Below are 21,300 nucleotides of genomic sequence, written 5' to 3' on the forward strand. Positions count from 1 at the left end.
CCACATCATAGTTCACATAAACACACAAATTCTAACAAAACACAAACACTCTAACCAACCGGAAGGTACTGGTTTCTTGCTGCCATTAATTTCAACTGTGTTTCTTCCCTCTCAGTCACTCTTGTAGCCAGCTCTGCAGCTAGTTGTTTTGAGTTCTGTAGCGTGTCTGCTAGCTCCCGTTCATCCAAAATGTTTGTCTCAGCTGTTTGTAAAATTTTAAGTATTTTCGTCTCAAGTTTATACAGATGAATCCTATCCTGTGTCAGACTGGATGTAAGCTGTGATTGTTCTCTCTCAAGTGCTGGCTTCACTATCTGTACAACCTCAGACAGAAGCTGCTCCTCCAGACCTTCAAAGGTAATTACAAAATTGACAACTGCCACCTTGTTGAACAGCTCTGGTGAGAAATGAAAACTGGCATGCTTTGAAAACAAGTACAGACGAAAGTTTGGATTATAATCAATCTCCTTGTCGCCCAGCATAAGAAATATCTGACCTGACCTTCTAACCAAATTACGCAACAAGAATGGTTCAAGAGCCACATCAATGTCATTAGTTACTTGTTCCATAAGCACAGGTTTCCCTGTTTGGACTGAGCTCTCTAGCACTCTCATGTAATTTGGTTCTGCAGTGTTCAGCACAATCAGACCTGACTTTGATTCAATGGCACGTAACCATTTCATTGCCTGCCCTTCAGGGTCAACAATAAGTGGCCATTTGTGGTGCGTAGTAATCAAAATTGCATTTTCTAATGAAGTGGCATCTTGTGGTAAGCCATTCGAACACCAGTTTTGAATGTGTCTGTCACTTGCCATAGCACCAGAGAACGTGTAAAGAGGAGATGTACGCAAGTCGTGGCAAGACTCTTGCCATGACTTAATCATTGACTGTCTGTATGATGCCGTGTATGGACCATAGTAGTTGAGGCATGCAGCTGACAAAATACAATCTCCAACAATTACATCTAACTTGTTGTTTATCTCAATCAAGGCATTAAACCAGCGTTCCTGTGACCAAAAAAGAGCATAAGAAAATTCCACAACACACTAATTAGTAGGGTACTACAACACACCAGTACAGTCTCGTCATTGCTTTATAGCTGTACTGTAAACAGAAAGACAACACATCACTATGTAGCTACACAGTGAACAGACTATACTAATACTGATGAACTACTACAAAGTACACGCTTTGTTGCCTATTACTCAATTCAGACCTCACAGCCGAAACACAGAACACCTACTACACAAGTATTTGAAATGTGAAAGCCATGCACCTCTGTTAAGGTGCAAGAAAATATAATATAATATAATATATATTTACAACTTGTCAATTCTCTAGACATGTGTATGTATCTGTTATTTAGCAATAAAATATTGTACTGTACTTGTAGAATCATGCACATTTTGCAGAAATATGTGTTGCTTCAAATTCGTTTCTATTTTTTTCCAAACATTGAATCTCGTCTTTTAGTAAATCTCAAATAGAAAACATGCTCAACTAGAATGTCAAGTGTGCACCCAGTGTACCATGAAAGATTGTAGTACTTGGCACATGCTGAAACATAATATGCTAAGCTTTATACCAAAGTCATTTCTGCAGAAAGGGATTGTATACCACGGTACACCATGATGTGCACACACAGCACGTTTAATACCGTACTCTCAAATAATCGTATCTACAATAACGACATTACTTTCGTGTTTCATTAATTTATTGTTAGTCACACTCTTCAACCAATGGACCGTCTCTCTGTTTGCAAGGAGTGAAGACAAAATAGTCAACAATAACTTCCTTACCTGTTCCCCAACCAGAGCTTCCATAAGCACTGTTGCTCTCTCTATGTGTCGCTTGTTTTGCATGCATTTCTCTTGTAACTCGTCTCGTTCCAGAATACTCTCTTCAGTCTGCTGTGTCAGCTCAACCAGTTGTGCTTCAACTTTGCACAAGAACTGTTGCTTCTCCTTTAGCTTTGCTTTAACCTCACTAAACTCTTTCTCAGCAGCATCACACTCTGCACGTTTCTCTTTCACCCTCTACCACAAGCAACCATTACAATTGTTATAGATGCAAACAGTCATCTCAACAAAAACTCTATCACCTTCTGAGAGTCTCCATATCGTTCTAAAGCCATAACCCAATTGTAAAGAGGCCTACAGGCTACTGATGCATGTTCGATACTGTGCTCCTCAAAACCCATTATCATAGCTTGTCCACTAAGTGATGACAGTACCTGATAACAGAGCACAAATGAGAGCACACAAGAACCTAACATACAGTGCCAGCAATAAGTAACCTAACATTTTTATCGTATCGTATCGTATTGCGTATGGCATCGTAGCCTATTGCGTATCGTATGGTATGATATCATATTGCGTATGGTATTGCGTGTCGTATCGTATCGTATGCGTATCGCTGTCAGCTTACTTATTGCCAGTACTGTAGCTGTAGATCAATCAAACAACCATTAGCACCATACATTTGTCTGTGTGTGTGTGTGTGTGTGTGTGTGTGTGTGTGTGTGTGTGTGTGTGTGTGTGTGTGTGTGTGTGTGTGTGTGTGTGTGTGTGTGTGTGTGTAGCTGTATATGCATAATTTGTGTACATGTACTGTGTATACTCTAATAGTCTATTATTGTATTACTGAACAGTTCAACATACACTACATTTTACATTCCATCATCACATCATCTAAGTCATATTTAACAGATGGTAGCTAGAGAATTAACAAGCAATTGTCAGCAAACAATATCAATGACTACAGTAAATCATTCAAGTGCTAGTTGTACAGATCAAACAATCACAATACGACCAGATGACCATGGTTACAAACTTTAAGCCCAAAGGCTTAATGAACCAGAGGGTTCAATTAACCACAATAGATCATAATGATGTCATCATATGAGTTTGGTTAAAGGCAACAGCAACACTATATTTACCAATGCATAAAAATTCCCATAACTATTCACCTATACATGTATTGAATCTTACACAATCCTATAGATTTCTAGCAAAATACAGTGCACACAATTATTCCTTAAACAATATTGTCCCATCTGCAATGCACACTCATTATTTAACTGTTTACTCCTTTACACAAAAACTTGTCAAACAAAATTTACAGTTTCACAAAAACCTAGCTCCAGTTAATTGGGATGAAAATGTGTGCTAATTTCTCAATGTTTGATGTGGTGGTAGTAAATATGAATGCTACAAGTCATTGTTTGCTTAACCCAAAGGTCTCATGAAAATAGTGTAACCAATGCAGTGCGTTAGAGCTGCACCACCTTCGTGCATGATGTTAGAGAAAATTTGCAGGCTGTTTGGAATAAAGCTGAAACATCTGGAAAGCTGGCCAGATCAGTTTCTCATCGCTGCTATTGATGGTCTGGACCATTGAGCCTAAGCCTCACTTTGCTAGACTTCTCCACTTCCATTTGTGAAGCGGTTTGTAAACAAAACAGTGCACAAAAAGTTGATTGAACTGAGTTGAACTGAACTGGAGAGGTCAATTAAACCCACCAAACCTGTGAACCTAAAGGCATGAAATTACATCTCAACAATCAAGTTTCGTATGTATAACTCTGACCATTATGAAATTGAAATCTGAGACAATCATTTTATAAAGTGTGTAATACTACAATGATGTCAATAGTGACTGTGATTGATAAGCATAGCACCACAACATGTCATTCTACTCTTTTCACCTACTGCTGTCACATAATGCATGCAAGCAAAATTTTCACAAAGATTGTTAGGTGACTATTGCTTTAGTTGTACCTAAAGATTAACTTTGAGTGCCATCAAATGGAAATTTTTATGTATCAGTGTAAAAGTAGTATCCAATAATCATATTTCAACTCTTAGTAACAGAATACATGCAGCCACACACAAAAGACAATCTAACAAGCAGTTGCAACTTTACATCAAACAGTATGGAACTTAGATATGTTGCAATTCAAAAAGCAATACTAAAAAGTGTATTTAATAAGCACCCCACCTGCTCTGGAAGTTCCTCAAAATCAACCTCTATTAGCTGTTCAAGAAACTTTGAATCACCAAGCAGTCGTCTAGCTGTTGGCCAGTCAGGATTTTCTTGTAGAATGATACACACGCATCTCATAACAGACCTGACCAGGCCTGGAGGAGTACTGTATCCCCTGCAAGAAACAACATTACTGTGCATACATATATCTGCATGAATAACACTGTAAATTTTCTTACTTTAGTTCTGCAAGATCACTCTTATCAATGGTATCTAGGTTAGTTGCAGTCTCCTTCACTCGAGATAAATATTCGTCCAAAGTTTTCTTAGCCTTCTGCTCATTAAAAACAACACAAGCAAATGACAAGTAAGCAACTACATGTAACCTATTATATACATAGTAATCCAACCCCTCCCATCTCACAGTTCATGCACACACAGTAGAAAAAGCACTTAAAAAGACTAGTCCAATGCATCAGTCATTTGATTCTTGCAGGCACAGCCTTGTCCTTGTGACCGTGTTCAACCAACCACATCATACAAGTGGCAAAGTCCCAGATTAAAGTAGATGCAGTAGTGCCGCATGTGAATAACATTGTAAAAAACAAATTTGCCATCCCTTGTTTAGCATGCAAAGCCTGTTAATTCTCCTTAGACTTCTTACGACAACTTTATACTGGAGGAGAGCTAGTTTCGATTTAGCCAAAACATATAATTCCTTGCTGTAATATGTCGGTAAAAAGTAAGCCTTAGCTAGAATTGAACGTGGTGTAATGTAATGATGACAATCTGTAAAGACTAACACACGCTATCTGTAGCCACAACACTAGGCCTTCCTCTGCTTTCAATGGTTCTTCCACACTAGCCTAGCAACATGGTTGTACGTATCACCAATCCTTGTCACCAGGCCTTCCTCCGCTGACAATGACAAGGTCATGTGATACAATCCTGTTGCTAGGCTTGTGTGAAAGGACCAGATCGAGGAAGACCTAACGTTGAGACTATGCTATCTGTGTCACATTCCCAAAGAGTGAGAGCTGATGCAATAAATAAATAATTATTGAAATGACATCGTTTGCCCTACTAGACTCACAGTACAGTATAGTACAACCAGAAATATTTGCTAACCAACCGTCAATATGACGTCATCAAATATAATGACGTCAATTAATGACATCATCAAATGTTTGATGTTGACATATTCGGTAATGACACCACACTATCACTTTATTAGAGTCAGAATGGCAGCATGTATATAGTTACTGCATGATTGGTAGACTATTCAATATAATTGCCACTCAGATGTTGTTGAATAAACGTCACTGAACTTAATAAACATAACACAGACAGACAGACGGGTAATACAGTAGATTGTTACAATGACAAATTGCCTTAATTAATTCAAACTGGAATTGTGAGCTGACCTAAAAGAGTGAGGATGTACAAAACATGAAATTGAAGATAAACAGCAATTAGTAGAGCACCTCAGCTGCAACCACAGTCTCATTAGCACCTCTTGTGTGAAAGGTCAACAGGACTTCACCTCAAACACAGACCATGCACTCCCTAATATTACCAGATGTCTGACATGAGAATATGTGTTGTTCTGTAGCAACTTTGGGATGATCAAGACCGTTAATGTTGTGATGGATCTTGTAGGAAAACTTCCCACACTCTGTTTGCTAAGGCTTTCCAAATTCTGTTCCCAACAGTCAATAAATGCTGTTTTCCCGCTCCAAATGTCCCTTCCCTCTCCCAACCGTCATTTGACGGTACTGACGGTACTGGCGAGAACACAGACCTCAGTACATGAACAATCGAATAATTAAGTTGAAACGACTCTGACTAACAAATTTATTAATTAAGTCCATGTCTAAGACAACAGTATAATATACCCCAGCGGCCAAATCAAAACTCCGCCCAGTATTCTCTCTAGTCATCAGAGAAGTAAACATGCTCATAGTTACCCAACCACAATACATTTGAACCAAAGTTTGATTGCATGCTACACAAGAAACATCCACTTATGCATCCACAACAATCTACTACACAAGTCTTCTAAATAGGCGCGCGCGCGTGTGTGTGTGTGTGTGTGTGTGTGTGTGTGTGTGTGTGTGTGTGTGTGTGTGTGTGTGTGCATGCACGCGCGCATGTGGGTGCATCCATATGCTAGGCATGATGCAATATACAATGGCTTTGCCCAAGCAAAAAAGGAATTGATAAAGTAATGAAGAATGACCTGATATGCATCCTGTAATGTTAGTGCATTGCCATGTATACAGGATGCGGGACTTTTGAAAACATCACCGTGTCTGAAATCATTCATTCAACTACCAAAGCACATACTTTAGAATAAAGTCAGACGGCCATAGTTGCAGTACAGTAGGTACAGATATACTACAACGGTATACCAATGTTTCCTTGAGAACACAGAGTGCTTCCACTTGTCCAAACTATGGAAAATGCTTGCATTATGGCTAGTATTAAACCAACAAAAATTGTTGCCAAAATATAAGCAGTAAAAACGAGATTCTCTAGACAGTGCTAACATAGTACATCAACTACAATTGCAAAGTATCACCAAAAATTTTCATCAATTATTTTACTGCACCAGCACATAATAGTTTGACGGCACAAGTGATAATGGCATAAAACTCTTTTCTCTCTCATTAAAAACAATTGTGTTAGAACAACCGACAATTTCAGACCATAGATATACAATTGCTGCTATTTTGTAATTGGCTATGACAGCGAAGTCCAGTAACAACCCTGGTTATCACACAACTGAGAGATGAGTATCGACTAACCTCAAAAGAAATTTCATGGCCTTGCATTTCTACAGCCAATCGTGCTTCTTCTGTCTTTACATCAGTCCGACCTAAATCTAGACGAGCTTGCTCTTGTTGCAGCTGTGCCAGCAACTGATTAGCAGCCTGCAACAATGAAAAATCTTACAAGACTCGTGCAAACAATTCAGCATATAATTCTATGCAGTACCACAGACTTCTGCTCGATAATTGGTTTCATTGCCTCAAGCTCTTGCTGCATTCTAGCAATCATGGCTGAAGCTTCTGAAAGCTGATCAAGACCAGTATTCATTTGCAACCTAAAGACAAACATATTGCTATCTGATTGTCTTTAATTATCTGTGAACAGCAAACAAACTTCTTCTTCATCAGCTCATTTTGCTTCTCTTTCAGAACTACCACAAACACCTTCAAAAAACTGATAAAATTTGCAGATGTAGCATAACACTGTCGATTTTCGTTCTCTCTAAACAACTGGCTTGTTTCTTTAACGTTGTTGTGAATTTTGACACATGCCGCTGGCACTTTGCTGGAGAGTTTCTGAAAGTGAGGCATTCTGACATCACTAAATGTTGCTTCTGCTACAGCTTGAAGAGCATCCGAAGACCATTCACAAAACCATTCCATTGTACAGTAACGAAGAAGAGCGGGAAAAAGATGAAAGCGATGTGCAAACTGAGGATGTGATGGACTGAGTGACAAGAATACATGTATGTTCTTGGAAGCAGTCTATTATAACAATGAACAACAAATAGAATATAACCTATCTGTTAATGATTGGTTGTAGATCTCTTACAGCAATGAAATAGGAGTACAAACTAGTTCTCTGAACATGAACTCCATGCGCTGCAGCAAGTGGCTGAATTGCTGTTAAGACAGGCTCCAACTCATCTGACTCAAACAAGTCACAAATCTCTCCAGTACTGAGAAGAGCAGATATGTCTTCAAGAACTGCTTTCTAGAAACACCAAACACCAAATATTGCATGCAACATTACATAGATACACATACGATAATGGTAAAGACAGAAGCATGCCACCAGCTAGCAGCACTCCTACTGCCACGTAATGCGGTTACAGGAGGATCAACTTGTGAGGTCAACTGCAGTACGTGTTCTAAAATGATATCCCCACAACCACTATTCATACAAATACAGCCAGTGGCAGTTATCATACCAAGTCAAAACTAACAGGCACACGCAAGTGCATGAACAGGCGTGCACACACACACACACACACACACACACACACACACACACACACACACACGCACGTACACACACACTCACATACACACGTGCACACATACACAATCAGGCATGTATACAAACGTAGCAACATGTTTCAGCATATAAGTTTAAGAACAACATACCTCAATAATATGTGCATCTGTCAACAGCAATACTGTTGGCTTATTCTTAGTTCCTGCTTCTATGTAGAGCCGTTTCATATCTCCTCTAAATTCTGTGTGTGTGTAGTTTCGTGTTTGAGTGACAGCAAAATATTCGAATCCAGAAATAAAGCATGCCAATTGAGCCACAGTCTGCCGTCCAACACCACCAACACCAACCTGACAATATACAAAGTAAACAATTACTTTATAATTATCAACTGTTGTATAGACTCTACATTTCCACGTACGTATAGTTACGTATATGTGTATTCCATGATCACATTTGATTATATCAGTTGAATTTTCATGCAGTTTCAAGAAATTAACTTATCAAGTTGAGCAAGACTGTGCAAATTGCTGCCAAATTGGTTAGGTATCCCTATATCTATAAAAGTGTGATCTGTCTGTCTGTCTGTCTGTAACATCAATCACGCTAAAACTGCTGGGCCAATCGCCACGAAACAGTGCATGAAGACTGCGTTCCACAACACAATGCAAACGCACGCTTCAGTATTTAGACGGTCCCCTGTCGATGAGTCAACCCTCAAGTGAAATCTCGCAACGATGTGACCGTGGTGCAACTTCGAATTATGACACATACGATACCCATGCACATGCCACAACAGACGGTCAATTTCCCATCGATTGAAATGATCTGCGTAAACGGTAAACTGCAAGCTGATAACGTGAATGACTCCAAATTTCTGTATACACGCACTTTGAGGGCTCTCTTACAACATGATATTGCATTCAATTAGCCTAGATGTGATGTCATTTTACACGCTTACGCCAACCTTTCCAAAGTTGTTACTTCCACACTTCATAATGAACAGTTACTGTTCTGCTTCTGCACAAGCTATATAAAGGAGAGCTGTGTGTGTGTGTGTGTGTGTGTGTGTGTGTGTGTGTGTGTGTGTGTGTGTGTGTGTGTGTGTGTGTGTGTGTGTATGTGTGTGTGTGTAATTATATCCGGGTCATTTGCTAATTACATGGTCAGATGCACCGGGAACAAATTATTCAGGAGTGTGTTTTGTCTGCCCAATAACTGAATTGTATAATGGGAATTTCTGTTACTTACTTTTCCCGGGCAAAGAACGAGCTAATGAGCTAGTACTCAATAATACTCACTATGATTGTTCTACGGTTCTACGGTAACTTGCAGAATAGACAACCACTTAAAATTTTGTAACAGACTAATTGTTTAATTTAACTAATCAATTATAATATTTATTAGTTACTCTAAAATTTGGTTTGGAGAGATAAAAGGACAATCTGCAAGTTCCTCTAGAGTAACAAACATAGCCATATTCTTCACAGGTCATGTGACTGTTATTGAAGTCACCCTTGACTAATCATGACTTTCATATTAATTATACAGAATGCCACAAAATCACTTAAATAATTACCAAATAAAATCATAGCCAATTTAAATCACTTACACACAACGCACACTTTGGTACCTATACTGACTACACACACACACACACACACACACACACACACACACACACACACACACACACACACACACACACACCACACACACACACACACACACACACACACCACACACACACCACACACACACACACACACACACACACACACACACACACACACACACACACACACACACACACAAACACACACAGACACACACACACACACACACACACACACACACACACACACACACACACACACACACACACACCAAGCATACACATGCACATGCTCTTGCACATGTTAACAAAACAGTTACCATTATCAAATGTCCTCTTGGCTGCCGCAGAATGCGTTTAGCTCTCACTACATGCTTTACAGTCTCTTCAAAAAACACTACTGTCTTCATCTAATTAACAAACGACCCAAGTTATGTGTACTACATAAACCTCTACAAAAATCTACAATTGATTGATCACCTGGCCAGCAAAAAAACTCATACGAGCTTGACAACTTTCCAAAGCCTTAACAAGCTTTCCTTTGTCTCTAACAAGGCAATAGGTCTGTTCATTTATGGGAACACTCGGATCACCAAAGTCAGTGTAAAGGCAGTCTGAAGATCTCAATTCTTCAACTGCCTTAGTTGTCTACATTTCAGATGAAAAAAGCAAATTCAACAACACAAATGAAGAAAGCCACACCTTTAGATGTATTCTAGTTGCATCAGCAAGACTTTTGAAAAATATAGTTTTGTCAGCAGGACAGGAGAGCCGGTCAGCGAACACACGTTCAGCTTCATAACACAACAATTGTACAAATTCATCTTCTGTACCAACAGTGGCAGAAGTGGCTTGTTGTAGACCTTGTACAACCTAAAAAATATTTTCTAGTATGTCGTGGTACACTTCATTGCTGTGCAAAAACCTTTGACAAATCTGCCATATTAAACAGACAAAATGGCTTAGTTGGAGATGGCTTAAGAGATGTCACAAGGTACTGATAGGTGCATATAAGAGTATTGATGATGAAAAACAGGCCACACTTTACTTCAGTTACGAAGCGTTCTCGTTCCAAAAATGAACCCAAAATGACTTGAAACATTTGCTTCATGGTCATGCTCCCAGGGTGACAAACATTTAGCACACTGTAATAAGAAATTGAAACTCAGACAAATACACAAGATAGAAAAGGAGATAAAGAATAACATAAACCTGAATTGTCGAAGAAACCTTGGACTAATGTTCTGTACTGGACCACAAGTTCCAATAAAGTTCATATTAGAGATGTTCTAAATAAACAGTACATACTGAACAACACTGTAGTGACTTGACAGTAAAAAGTATGTCATCCAGACAAAAACAGCAGAGAACAAAGCAAGTAAATTAGCCAGGAAACAAGCCAACACAAAACAAGCAAAGCTGTAAGCATACTTTTTGTATACGTTGTAATCTGAATTAGACATCGATGACTATAAAGGAAGACTACCATTTCAAATGTAAATTACCTTCCATTTCAACTTATTAACGTCAAACATCTTCCCAGTATCCAGAAGTTGTCGCAAAACTTCAAGAGGCGGCTGTGCATTAAAATTATCCGACTGAACAACATTCAGATCATCAAGGAACACAACAGTCTATTGTATTGTAAAAGCCAAGACTCATTAATATAAACTACAACAATCATACTTGAATATGCTTTTACCTGACAACCTTCTGGACTACCAAACACATTTTTCCCCAGGTTCAACATGCAGCCCTCCAGCTGTTTCTGCAGTTGTCTTGCTGTCATGAAAGGAGACATATGAATACTTTTGCTTTCAACTTTAAACTGTGTTTCATCATGTGACCGAGGCAGTAAACCCGCAACACCTAGCAATCCTCCCATCACGCTGGACACAACAAATGAGCTGCCTTCTTGAAACAGGCGAAGAGCGTGAGCAACAAGAGATGATTTACCAACACCAATGTCCCCAGACAAAATTACAGGCTGCTTACAAAGAATTAAAAGATTGAGAAGAAAAGCAAAGCGCATGGCATCAACTGTAGGAACAAAGGCCTGTGCTCCGCTTGTCTCGCTCATTGGGTTAAACTCAGTTAGCAAATTGTGCTTCACCAATTGCTGTTTCATATTGCTGTCTCCAAAAGACAGACTCTTTTCAATAATAGAGTAAGGCTTGGGCAACAAGTCACGCCATTGAACAAAATTCCCTGTGTCCATATCAACATAGTAAGAAAACACAGAGTGCAATGTGGATGGAAATCTAATGCCAACTGGTATGTCATTTCTAAATATGTCACGTACAAGCACATCAAATGCTGCTCTGGGTCCTCCTCCCAGCAATCCCTGATATGTAAGACCAACTGCAGATTCTGCAGACTTGCCCTCCAAAAAGTTCATCAAGCCGTCGTTGTCCTCTCCATAACCACCATCAGTCAACGTGCCCCCAAAAGACCATGTGAAAGCAAACAAAAACAGTTTACTAAGCAGCATAGGAAAATCCTGTGGACTGATGTAGCTTCTCCGTTGAATGGCACCTCCATCAAACATCTGATTTGCATCTGATTTGAAAAATAAATTGTAGTTAAATGTTGGCATTCTGTCAACATCTGGCTGCTGCTGCTGTTGCTGTTCTTCTGCAAAAGTAGCAGCAAAGCCCTTGTTAGATGCCATATAAGACAAGATTGAGCCAAGTAATTTGCAAAGAGTTGTTATAACTCCAAGACTGCAAGTTGGAAGGACTTGCTCGGATTGATGTTTGTGGAGAAAGTCTAAACCCTTATCAATGCTGTGATCAAATAAACCCCAGAGATGCTCACGAGCACTGGCTGGTAACTGTAATGTACACAAAAAATATACTTGAAGTTCAGGCAAATAAACTTTCTATACCAATAATAATACCAGACATACAAGTTACATACAACATTCCATTGCACTGACCTTATACTTGTATATAATACAGTATATACAATGTTATCTTTCTTTGTGAGTGCGATGGTATTGTGCCAAGTAGTATAGGAAAAAGTCCCAAAATAAAGTGCACAAATCGCATGTGTCAGACGTGCCCAAGTTTGAAATAGTTGGCGCTGCCAAAAACGTACTTGGTGCTGTGCATACTTTGACTCGAGGGACACTCCCATGCATACTGGTAAAGTACAGTATATATGACTGCTATGTAAAGTGTATGTATGACAGCCGCAGTCTGCTTCTCACAACCAAGGTCATCAAGACCTACTTTTGCTTTAGTCTCGCGTAGCCAGACCCTTTCTGCCATGTCATACTTCTAGGGGTATGACACGGCGCAAAGGGTCTGGCTACGCGAGACTACTCTTGCTTGGCCAGTAGAAGTCAATTGTTCTTTGCTGTGACATATTGCCATCACTGCGCATGATAGTTGGTAATGGGCATGCCAAAGCATGACTACAATCTTGGCGCTGCTCTGGTGCTGCAAACTTTTGCTTGATATAGCACAAGATGGGCACCCTAGTGTAGCAATAGAACAGTTTGCCACTGTAGTTTAGATCACTTAATGACTGAATTCCTTGAATACTGCATAACTCTTGTCATTCTTTTTCCTTCATACGGTGCTTCATTTCTTTACTATTGCTATACGTGATGTGTCACAATGTAAATTGTCTACATGTAATTATCTCAAAATGAGCTGCCACTCCCCTCGGGAAATAACAATGACATCCTTGCCTTGCCCCATTATAGCCACCGATTAATTATTTGCTCTATGCCATACCTGATTTGGAAGCGAATTCATCCAACTCTCAACGTAAGGTTTCCAACCAAGATCTGCAGGATCCTATGCAACACAATAAAATCAAACACCACATCCAAACAAGCACTTGCAGCATACCATATAAACCATGCCACAGCGGCTGACTGTAGCTGGAGATGCATTGACTAAACTGTCAACTTCAAAAACAATCCTTAATCCAGGACCTAAAACAGTTATGTCTTATAAATGAGAAAACAAATTCTGCAAAAAACAAGACCAATTGGAATTCTTTCTCCATTGGCAAGACAAAACACATGACTGTCATCCAATGCGGTGTTAAGATTCTCAACCCATGAAGTATCCACGGGGCCATCTAAGACGAGCCAGAACCACCCATATGGAGCAACGTCACGATCAGCGGCTACAAATGAAGCGACCTCTTCAGACAGTAATTCTCCAGACTCAACCAGTCTAGCACAATGCCGACATCATAAACAATCAGACAAAAACACACAAATAGGTGTAAACAGAAAACAAATTGAAATAGAGAAGAAACACGAAAACAGGAACAACCATCTTGACCAATAAACAAACAAAAGCACACACAAGCAAACTGCAGACTGTCATGACCATAACAGACAAACAATTGTTTATTCCTCCTTTACAAAGCCACATCCACGGCTCCTACCTACATAGATTTCTCTATGTTACTAAATACAGCCACAAGACACTGTATATATGATTAACAAATGAAAATGCACAAATCAATCTGTAGTAGTAGTCGTCAAACAGTGGACTGCCTTGCCAGTCAATGCTGTCTCTTTTGCACCTACAGCAATAAGAGCATCCAATAGATACTCATAAGAGATAGTGAAGCAAATTCCTAAACGAAAAACTTTCCACAATAAATATGACTTCAGATACATTACTGAGACTAGCCACCTCCAAAAACATAAAATCCTTCTTAATTAAATGGTGTTCATCTTCATCATCCATCCACTAGATCGGCATTTGGTAAACAGAACAATGGTCTCCTTGTTTTGTTTGGCAGCTATAACAGGTTCTACATTAAAGGAATCTTCAATGTAAAAATCACAGCTTTGTCTGTGGTATTAACGATGTCTCATCATTGTATAATATCACAAATGCCATGTGAAAGATAATAGTCACTACCTGAGATTGACTGCATGGCATATTTCAACTGTCTGGCATGTGGCATCCAAGATATTGATAAATAATCGACAAGCTAATTATGTCTCCACAAAACTCTGCCACAATTTGAGGTATCATCACAGTTACTCAATACATGCAGTAGAGGTGGTTTGCCTTAGACAGTATGGTTACAAAAGCAAAAACCCTGTCATTACAAATGGACACACATAAACAGACAACAGTGTAATCAACACACCCTGAAATGCTAGGTAGATACTGATAAGCAAATGTGATTGGTTTAGACTCCACAAATTCTTTCCATTCAGTCATTGCGGTCTTCAATAAATTGCTGCCCTCATCTTCACTCTTCTGGGCACTGTCTCTGCTGAGACTAGTTGTTGCTGACAGTTGCCTTGCAACTCCACTTCCCATAAACCTAGAGTTCCAAGTTTGAGGTGAGGAAGAAACAATAGCAATACGCCTGGCGAAAGAACGAGCAGTATGTGACAGCAATCCATCAGTCCACTCTAGTGTGTTTGAATCCAAATGTCCATACAGTTCAGACAGACTGACACATTTTGGGTTAACAGTAACAACATTCACAGAAGCCTTTGTTACCGCTAGCTCACACTTAGGTCGCTCAGATATCGATTGTTTAGAAGATGTTCTCAAACTAGAAAAGCTTTGTGATGACGATGGCGATTGCTGCTTTGATGTTGCTGGATGTCCCAAACTGTCATTTAGCAGAATGTTTAATGACTGGGCAAGGACATGTCTAGCAGTAGTTTTTCCACCTCCAGTCAAACCAACAAGCATGACACCATGACAAACACGCAAAGTACCATATAACTGATCACATTTCTGTATGAGACTTTCAGAATTTTGTAAAGACAAATGTACCAAAATCAAGTCAATGGCTGCCTTGAGAACATTCGATGGCTGAACTGGATAATGCTGTATGTTTGGAAACACATCACTGATCAGTTGTTCAAAAAGAATAGCGTCATCTGCTAGAAGTTTGGGGGCATTGGCATTGCGTAAAGCTTTGATTAAAAACATCATTTCTTGTTCTTCTTCTGACTTGTCATGACACGATCTTTCAGACATGCTGGCACAAGCAAATTCAGTAATATTGTTTAACATATGCAAGTTTGTGAGTAATGCAACCTCTGTAGGCACGAGTTGCATATATTGAGTTGTGTGTGTGTGTGTGTGTGTGTGTGTGTGTGTGTGTGTGTGTGTGTGTGTGTGTGTGTGTGTGTGTGTGTGTGTGTGTGTGTGTGTGTGTGTGCGCGTGCATCTGCACGCACACATGTACATATACACATGTACATGCTGTCCATTTCTCTATATTACCTCAATCTCTTGTAGCTACCAGCAATCACCAAAACCAATTTTATTGCTCGCATGCCAAAATCATAGTGATGCTACAACATAATCAACTTACAAACATGTTGAAATTTGACACTAATGCGTTTATGAGAACAAACCTGATGAGATAGTTGTCTTTCAGCCAAATGATAAAGATAAACAATTTTTCTTGATAAAACAGCAGCTGAAGTAAAACCTTGTGAGTAAAGAATTATCTCTGATATCATGTCAGAGTCGGGAACTGTCATTGACACTGGACGAAACAGCGATTTAACATTGTCTGGTAGTTCAACCCGACCTGCATACCTTAGAGGGTCAAGACATGATATATTAACAATAGATAGTAGTGGTTCTTTCCAACTAGCTACACTACTGTATCAGTATTTATCAACACATTTCCCAATCTGTCAGTGTATTCGTCTGTTGTCTTTGCATCTCCCTGTCTCTGTGTCTATACTTCTTGCCATAGCAAGCCCACTTGCTTGTATGCAAGACATGCTTGATTTGTGAAACTTACCCTAGATTCATAGTAACAAATGCACCACAGCTGTCATCTAAAATAATCTCCTTGCCTTCAAATAAAAACCTTAACAACCGACAAAACTGTATGCACACAAATCTGTAATTTAATTGCTGAAATTGCTCTTTACGTGGTTACTTGCTGATCTTTGGCTGACTTTATTGACTGAAGTTGCTGTGCAACAACAGACAAGACCTCGACGTCAATCCTGTTAAACTCATCAAGACAGCACCAAGACCCTGACTGAGACATGCCACAGAAGAACTTTCCTAGCATCTGCACAGCATAAAACACAGTCAGTCCACCTCAGCTCTCACCACTTACAAAAAAACCCAACCTGGTATGTCAAACCATCAGAGCAGTTAAAAACCATACAGTGTTTTCCAACTGATTTTGCCAAGTCCTTCACTGTCTCTGTTTTGCCTGTGCCAGCGGGGCCAACTGCTGAGCCACCAAGATGAAGCTGCAAAGCCCCAGTCAAAGTCAAGTAGCAGCGATCGGTAAGAGGAGTCATCACCAATCGAGGAGCACAACCGAGATATTCATAGCCATACTGCAACGTCGCACTGGCTTGGCATACATCACAACCATTGGCATCGCTTACCCATGTGTACCGCAACTGTCTGACCCAGTCAAAGTCTCCAATCTCATGCACTCCACTCTCAAGTAAAAGTTTGATAACATCTCGTGCATGTACATCAATAGTTACCAAGGCAATAACAGCTTCACGTCTCCACGGCTCTAAGGGTGTGTGTACAAGCTGAGCAAGATCAGTAACATAAGAAACCCACAACACATGTAGAGATGACAGCAAACGGTGGACATCGTCTGAACTAAGACACTTCACTACCTCGTCTGTCCAAAATACTTGAGACTGCAAATACAACATTCAGTCATTACAACTGCATTGCAACTGTCAACATTAGAAATTAATTAAAGATTACTGCAACTTGAGTCACTTGTCCTAAATGAGCCAACACCCATTGTTGTCGTGACTTAGATTTTTTATAATCAGATAATGCTACACCCAGAGATCTATAAAGGCAAACAGTTTAAGTGTGGTAGCAATGGTTTGTGAAATCAACAGTGAAAATGTAAAGACACAGCACTATACACAGACACAACCAATGCTTTTGCAAATGCACCTAAAACACTACACACCATACGGTTCCAGACAAACCTATTATTCGCCATTAAAATATTTTGAAACATAATCTAATCATGACAATATGCACCTCCTAGAAACAAATATTAGTGTGCAAAATGGGCACTATTATCTTCTCCTTTATGCTGGCCTACATAAGCTCTCAGCAATACCACAATAGGAACATAACAAATTTCCTAGTTTCTAACATGTACATCATTTGCTTTGCAAAGAATATCAATAAGGCCGGTAGTTCGACAAAAGCAACAAGCTAACTCCAATGTACATGACTGCATTACACTCATAGACTGTTGAGTTTGTTACTCATCTCCAATTAAGAAAAATGAATAAAGACCATAACTCTACAGCCAGCTACCACAACATGGTAGACACTGTATGACTTAACTGGAACTGACAAAATCGTTAGACAAACATCGTGCGTTCCAAGCCATCATCAGACTACTACATTGCTGTTAAAAATGCTTACCTTTTAATAGTTGCAAACATAGCTCCCTCTACTTGCTTCAACCAAGTCTCAACACTTCCCCTTGCTCTCAAATGTCTAAACAAAAACCAATCAAATATCTTGTATAAACAATACAAAGAATTGCTAACTTTGGCAATGGCACTTTCTCCCCCTCTGCAGATACCAAGCTTGTCACAGCAGGAGAAACCTTAAATTCATCTGAAAACTCCAACTGGTGTACATTGCTAAAGCACTTGATTATGTGACCCTATAGCCAATACCATAACCACATATAGGTCCCACGAAGCAGCACTAACCATATAATGTACTTGTATTCTCTTAAAATTCTTTGCATTGGCCAAAATATCAAGAATTTCCTCATTGCTTAGAAAGTACAACCTTGCAAACTCGTTTCGTTTCATTTCTAAGTAATCCTGAAAAACAATGGCAGAAAATCAAATAAATATGCTCATGTACGTGTATGTGTAATAAACATTACAGCACATATAAGTATAGAACTTGGAAAAAACAGTAACAAGAAAATTAGCAAGCATATGCATAAGCACCACTAAAAATGCAATGATGTAGAAAGACAAACAAGTAGACAGACAAAACAAACAAACTGACAAATACAGAGTAATGAACACACAAACAGACGAATAGACATGCTAAGCCATACAATTACTCTAGCTTGCACTGTAGCACACTACTGTAGTAATCATAACAGAAACAAACAGACTAACACACAGACACACACAGGCGCACACGTCCATGCATATGCACACACACACACACACACACACACACACACACACACACACACACACACACACACACACACACACACACACACACACACACACACATGTGCATACACACACGATAATAACAACAACAAATACAACTAAAGCTCTAAAAGTAAAAATATACAAATAATTGGAAAATAAAAACTCAGGAGCAAATGTAAACTAAATAAACACGAATGAAGTGTACATACATGTCCATCCTGAGCGTGTTGATTATAAGATTAATTCAATCATTACACAAATACAGCATTATATCTCAAACTGCCCAATATAACTATTATTTCCTAATGAAAATACATGTATAACCAACCGTGTTTACCAATCTCACCTGCTCTCAATAATTTTGTAATTGCATAACTCTTGCATAAGACCTTTGCAGATTCGAAGCAAAAGTGTTTTCCACTAAAATCTGCTACAGCTACGCTAATGAGTAGATGGACAACCAAAAAAAAAGACAAAAAAATGAGCTAAAAGTGTAACCTTACTTGTATCTCTCAACATGCAATGCATGTTACATTATACGTATAATCAACTCCATTGACTAACATATATATCACAAGACTGTTAACGTATAACACCAAACACCATTTTATGTACATAGAATAATATCAACCTCCAAAGATTTCTGGATTCGATCCAAGTGACTGTTGTTTGATTGAAGAATCTCCAGGATGCCTAACACAACACCAATGCTGTCAATCACCTTGTACCATGTCTGTCAGGTGCAACTACAAACACTAAATCTACCATCAAGTACTATGCTGTCTCTCCCCTTCATGCCCTCTTTGAAAACCACAATAGCAGCAACATAGCTTTGTCTGAACACAATTACGGCTAACAATTAACATAAAAGTTAACTATCAATGACACCTAGTCGTCTGTGTGCTGGAGTGACCACAACTACCAACAACTAACTACTGGCCAACTTTGAAAAATATGCCATCAGTAAGATGCCACTTAGCCAAACATCATATCTCCTAATGTGAGTTGTCATAAACATTATATGACAATGGATAATGCTTTACCCATGTTCAAAGTCTGGCAAATACTAATTTAGCAGATAACATAAATCTAGCTGAAGAGTATCGCACTTCGTTGGCCTAGCTTGCACCCATATTGTACGATCGAATGCATATATGTGCTACTGTATGTTGTCTCTGTGCCCAACACACACAACAACAAACAATTACTTCCAATTATTCAAGCATCCAATTGTTGTAATCTACAATCATTTGAGCAATAGGAGTTTCACCTTCTCATCACATATTGTCTATAGTGAGACTTAAGGTTGGTTCACATTATGCGACGGAGAGCTGTCTGTCACAATCCATCAAACCACGTCAAAGGCTCAAGACAGACGACGGACAACAGACGGATTGCTTGACAAAGCGTTGTCGAACGGATAGAATCGATTCTATTTTGTCTGCTCCGTCGGAAGTTGAGTAATGCAACTGGAAATGATTAGGTACTGTTGCTCAATCAACAAAGAGCAAAACGAGGATGACGTAATCATGCAGCACAGGAATGGTAATTATTGGAACGGAATGTACATGTATTGTAAACACAACGAAGAACTGTCCATCACGATCCGTCACATCTCCGTCACATATTGTGAACCAGCCTTTACTGTGGCATGTAGGACCTGTGACAAACTAGGTATTTATAACTAGGTATTTTCTATTTAGTTCTCAGTCTTTAAACATGACAACAATACCTTTTGAACGTCAAATGAATTAATTGATTTAGTTCACCTCACTCCTAAGAAAATAAAGTTGTTTGGTAGATAAATGATAGCTCAGAAATGCTACAAAATCATTATGTAGCTACTGTATGCTAAGACAAAATGATAAAAGTCAACAAAGACAACAATACTTTGACCATTAATTAACACAGAAGTTGAATCAAAGGAATTCCTTTGTTGTTTTCAGATATCGACGTAACAAAAACAAAAACGCTCATAATTTAAAAAAATTCGCAGTCAGATGACACTTAAATATAGTTTAACCAGTTTTCCACATTTTCTTGTGTATGAGTAAACTATCCAATAACGTTTGATGATTCCCCCTATTTCAAAACTTGTTTTCATCATCCATTGTGACAACAGCACATGCCAGCAAATAAAATCTTTACAACTGAAATGCTTGATACCAACCTGGGACACAAGCAGCCTTTATCGCATTAGGTCTGTCAGATGTCATCTTCATAATCTCTTTCCAGGACTTGTCAACAAGCTTGAACATCTGATATTCAGTTTCTAATTCTCTGTTCCAACATATACATCATTAATAATGAGCACTTCCATTAACCACTGAATAGAAACCAACAACCTCTGAATGTCAGAAGATGCAAAGATGCTCTCCAAGTAAATCCACTTTCTCTGACATATCAGCCACTGATCAAGGGCATGAGAAAACAGATTCAAACGTCGATTCCAGTCCTCAACGTCATTCTACAATTAGATTTATAAATGTCAGCCTACAGTCACACCAACATC

The 21,300-nt window shown here is 39.1% G+C and overlaps 1 protein-coding gene across 2 annotated transcripts in view; it reads right to left on the minus strand.

The window, feature by feature from the left end:
- LOC134189483 (dynein axonemal heavy chain 6-like) overlaps positions 1-21,004 on the minus strand; it is a 29,029-nt gene extending 8,025 nt beyond the window's left edge. The window contains exons 1-32 of one of the 2 annotated variants that reach the window (XM_062657764.1): positions 20,959-21,004; positions 19,420-19,481; positions 18,330-18,434; positions 18,150-18,268; positions 18,022-18,096; positions 17,335-17,425; positions 16,728-17,264; positions 16,521-16,666; positions 16,388-16,456; positions 15,990-16,176; positions 15,856-15,926; positions 14,756-15,607; positions 13,625-13,818; positions 13,486-13,571; positions 13,369-13,431; positions 11,328-12,458; positions 11,131-11,259; positions 10,838-10,914; positions 10,551-10,770; positions 10,328-10,498; positions 10,106-10,273; positions 9,946-10,035; positions 8,163-8,360; positions 7,588-7,749; positions 7,150-7,520; positions 6,982-7,090; positions 6,792-6,917; positions 4,224-4,318; positions 4,000-4,159; positions 2,102-2,233; positions 1,800-2,036; positions 60-1,007 (exon numbers count right to left, since the gene is read on the minus strand). In XM_062657764.1, the coding sequence (XP_062513748.1) occupies positions 60-1,007; positions 1,800-2,036; positions 2,102-2,233; positions 4,000-4,159; positions 4,224-4,318; positions 6,792-6,917; positions 6,982-7,090; positions 7,150-7,520; positions 7,588-7,749; positions 8,163-8,360; positions 9,946-10,035; positions 10,106-10,273; positions 10,328-10,498; positions 10,551-10,770; positions 10,838-10,914; positions 11,131-11,259; positions 11,328-12,458; positions 13,369-13,431; positions 13,486-13,571; positions 13,625-13,818; positions 14,756-15,607; positions 15,856-15,926; positions 15,990-16,176; positions 16,388-16,456; positions 16,521-16,666; positions 16,728-17,264; positions 17,335-17,425; positions 18,022-18,096; positions 18,150-18,268; positions 18,330-18,434; positions 19,420-19,481; positions 20,959-21,004 (7,227 nt within the window). Of the gene's footprint in view, positions 1-59; positions 1,008-1,799; positions 2,037-2,101; positions 2,234-3,999; positions 4,160-4,223; positions 4,319-6,791; positions 6,918-6,981; positions 7,091-7,149; positions 7,521-7,587; positions 7,750-8,162; positions 8,361-9,945; positions 10,036-10,105; positions 10,274-10,327; positions 10,499-10,550; positions 10,771-10,837; positions 10,915-11,130; positions 11,260-11,327; positions 12,459-13,368; positions 13,432-13,485; positions 13,572-13,624; positions 13,819-14,755; positions 15,608-15,855; positions 15,927-15,989; positions 16,177-16,387; positions 16,457-16,520; positions 16,667-16,727; positions 17,265-17,334; positions 17,426-18,021; positions 18,097-18,149; positions 18,269-18,329; positions 18,435-19,419; positions 19,482-20,520; positions 20,567-20,958 lie in introns of those variants that run through there. The other variant, XM_062657765.1, reaches the window with a different exon arrangement.
- Positions 21,005-21,300: the final 296 nt, after the last annotated feature.

The sequence above is a fragment of the Corticium candelabrum genome, chromosome 14 (assembly GCF_963422355.1).
Source record: "Corticium candelabrum chromosome 14, ooCorCand1.1, whole genome shotgun sequence".
Classification (NCBI taxonomy): domain Eukaryota; kingdom Metazoa; phylum Porifera; class Homoscleromorpha; order Homosclerophorida; family Plakinidae; genus Corticium; species Corticium candelabrum.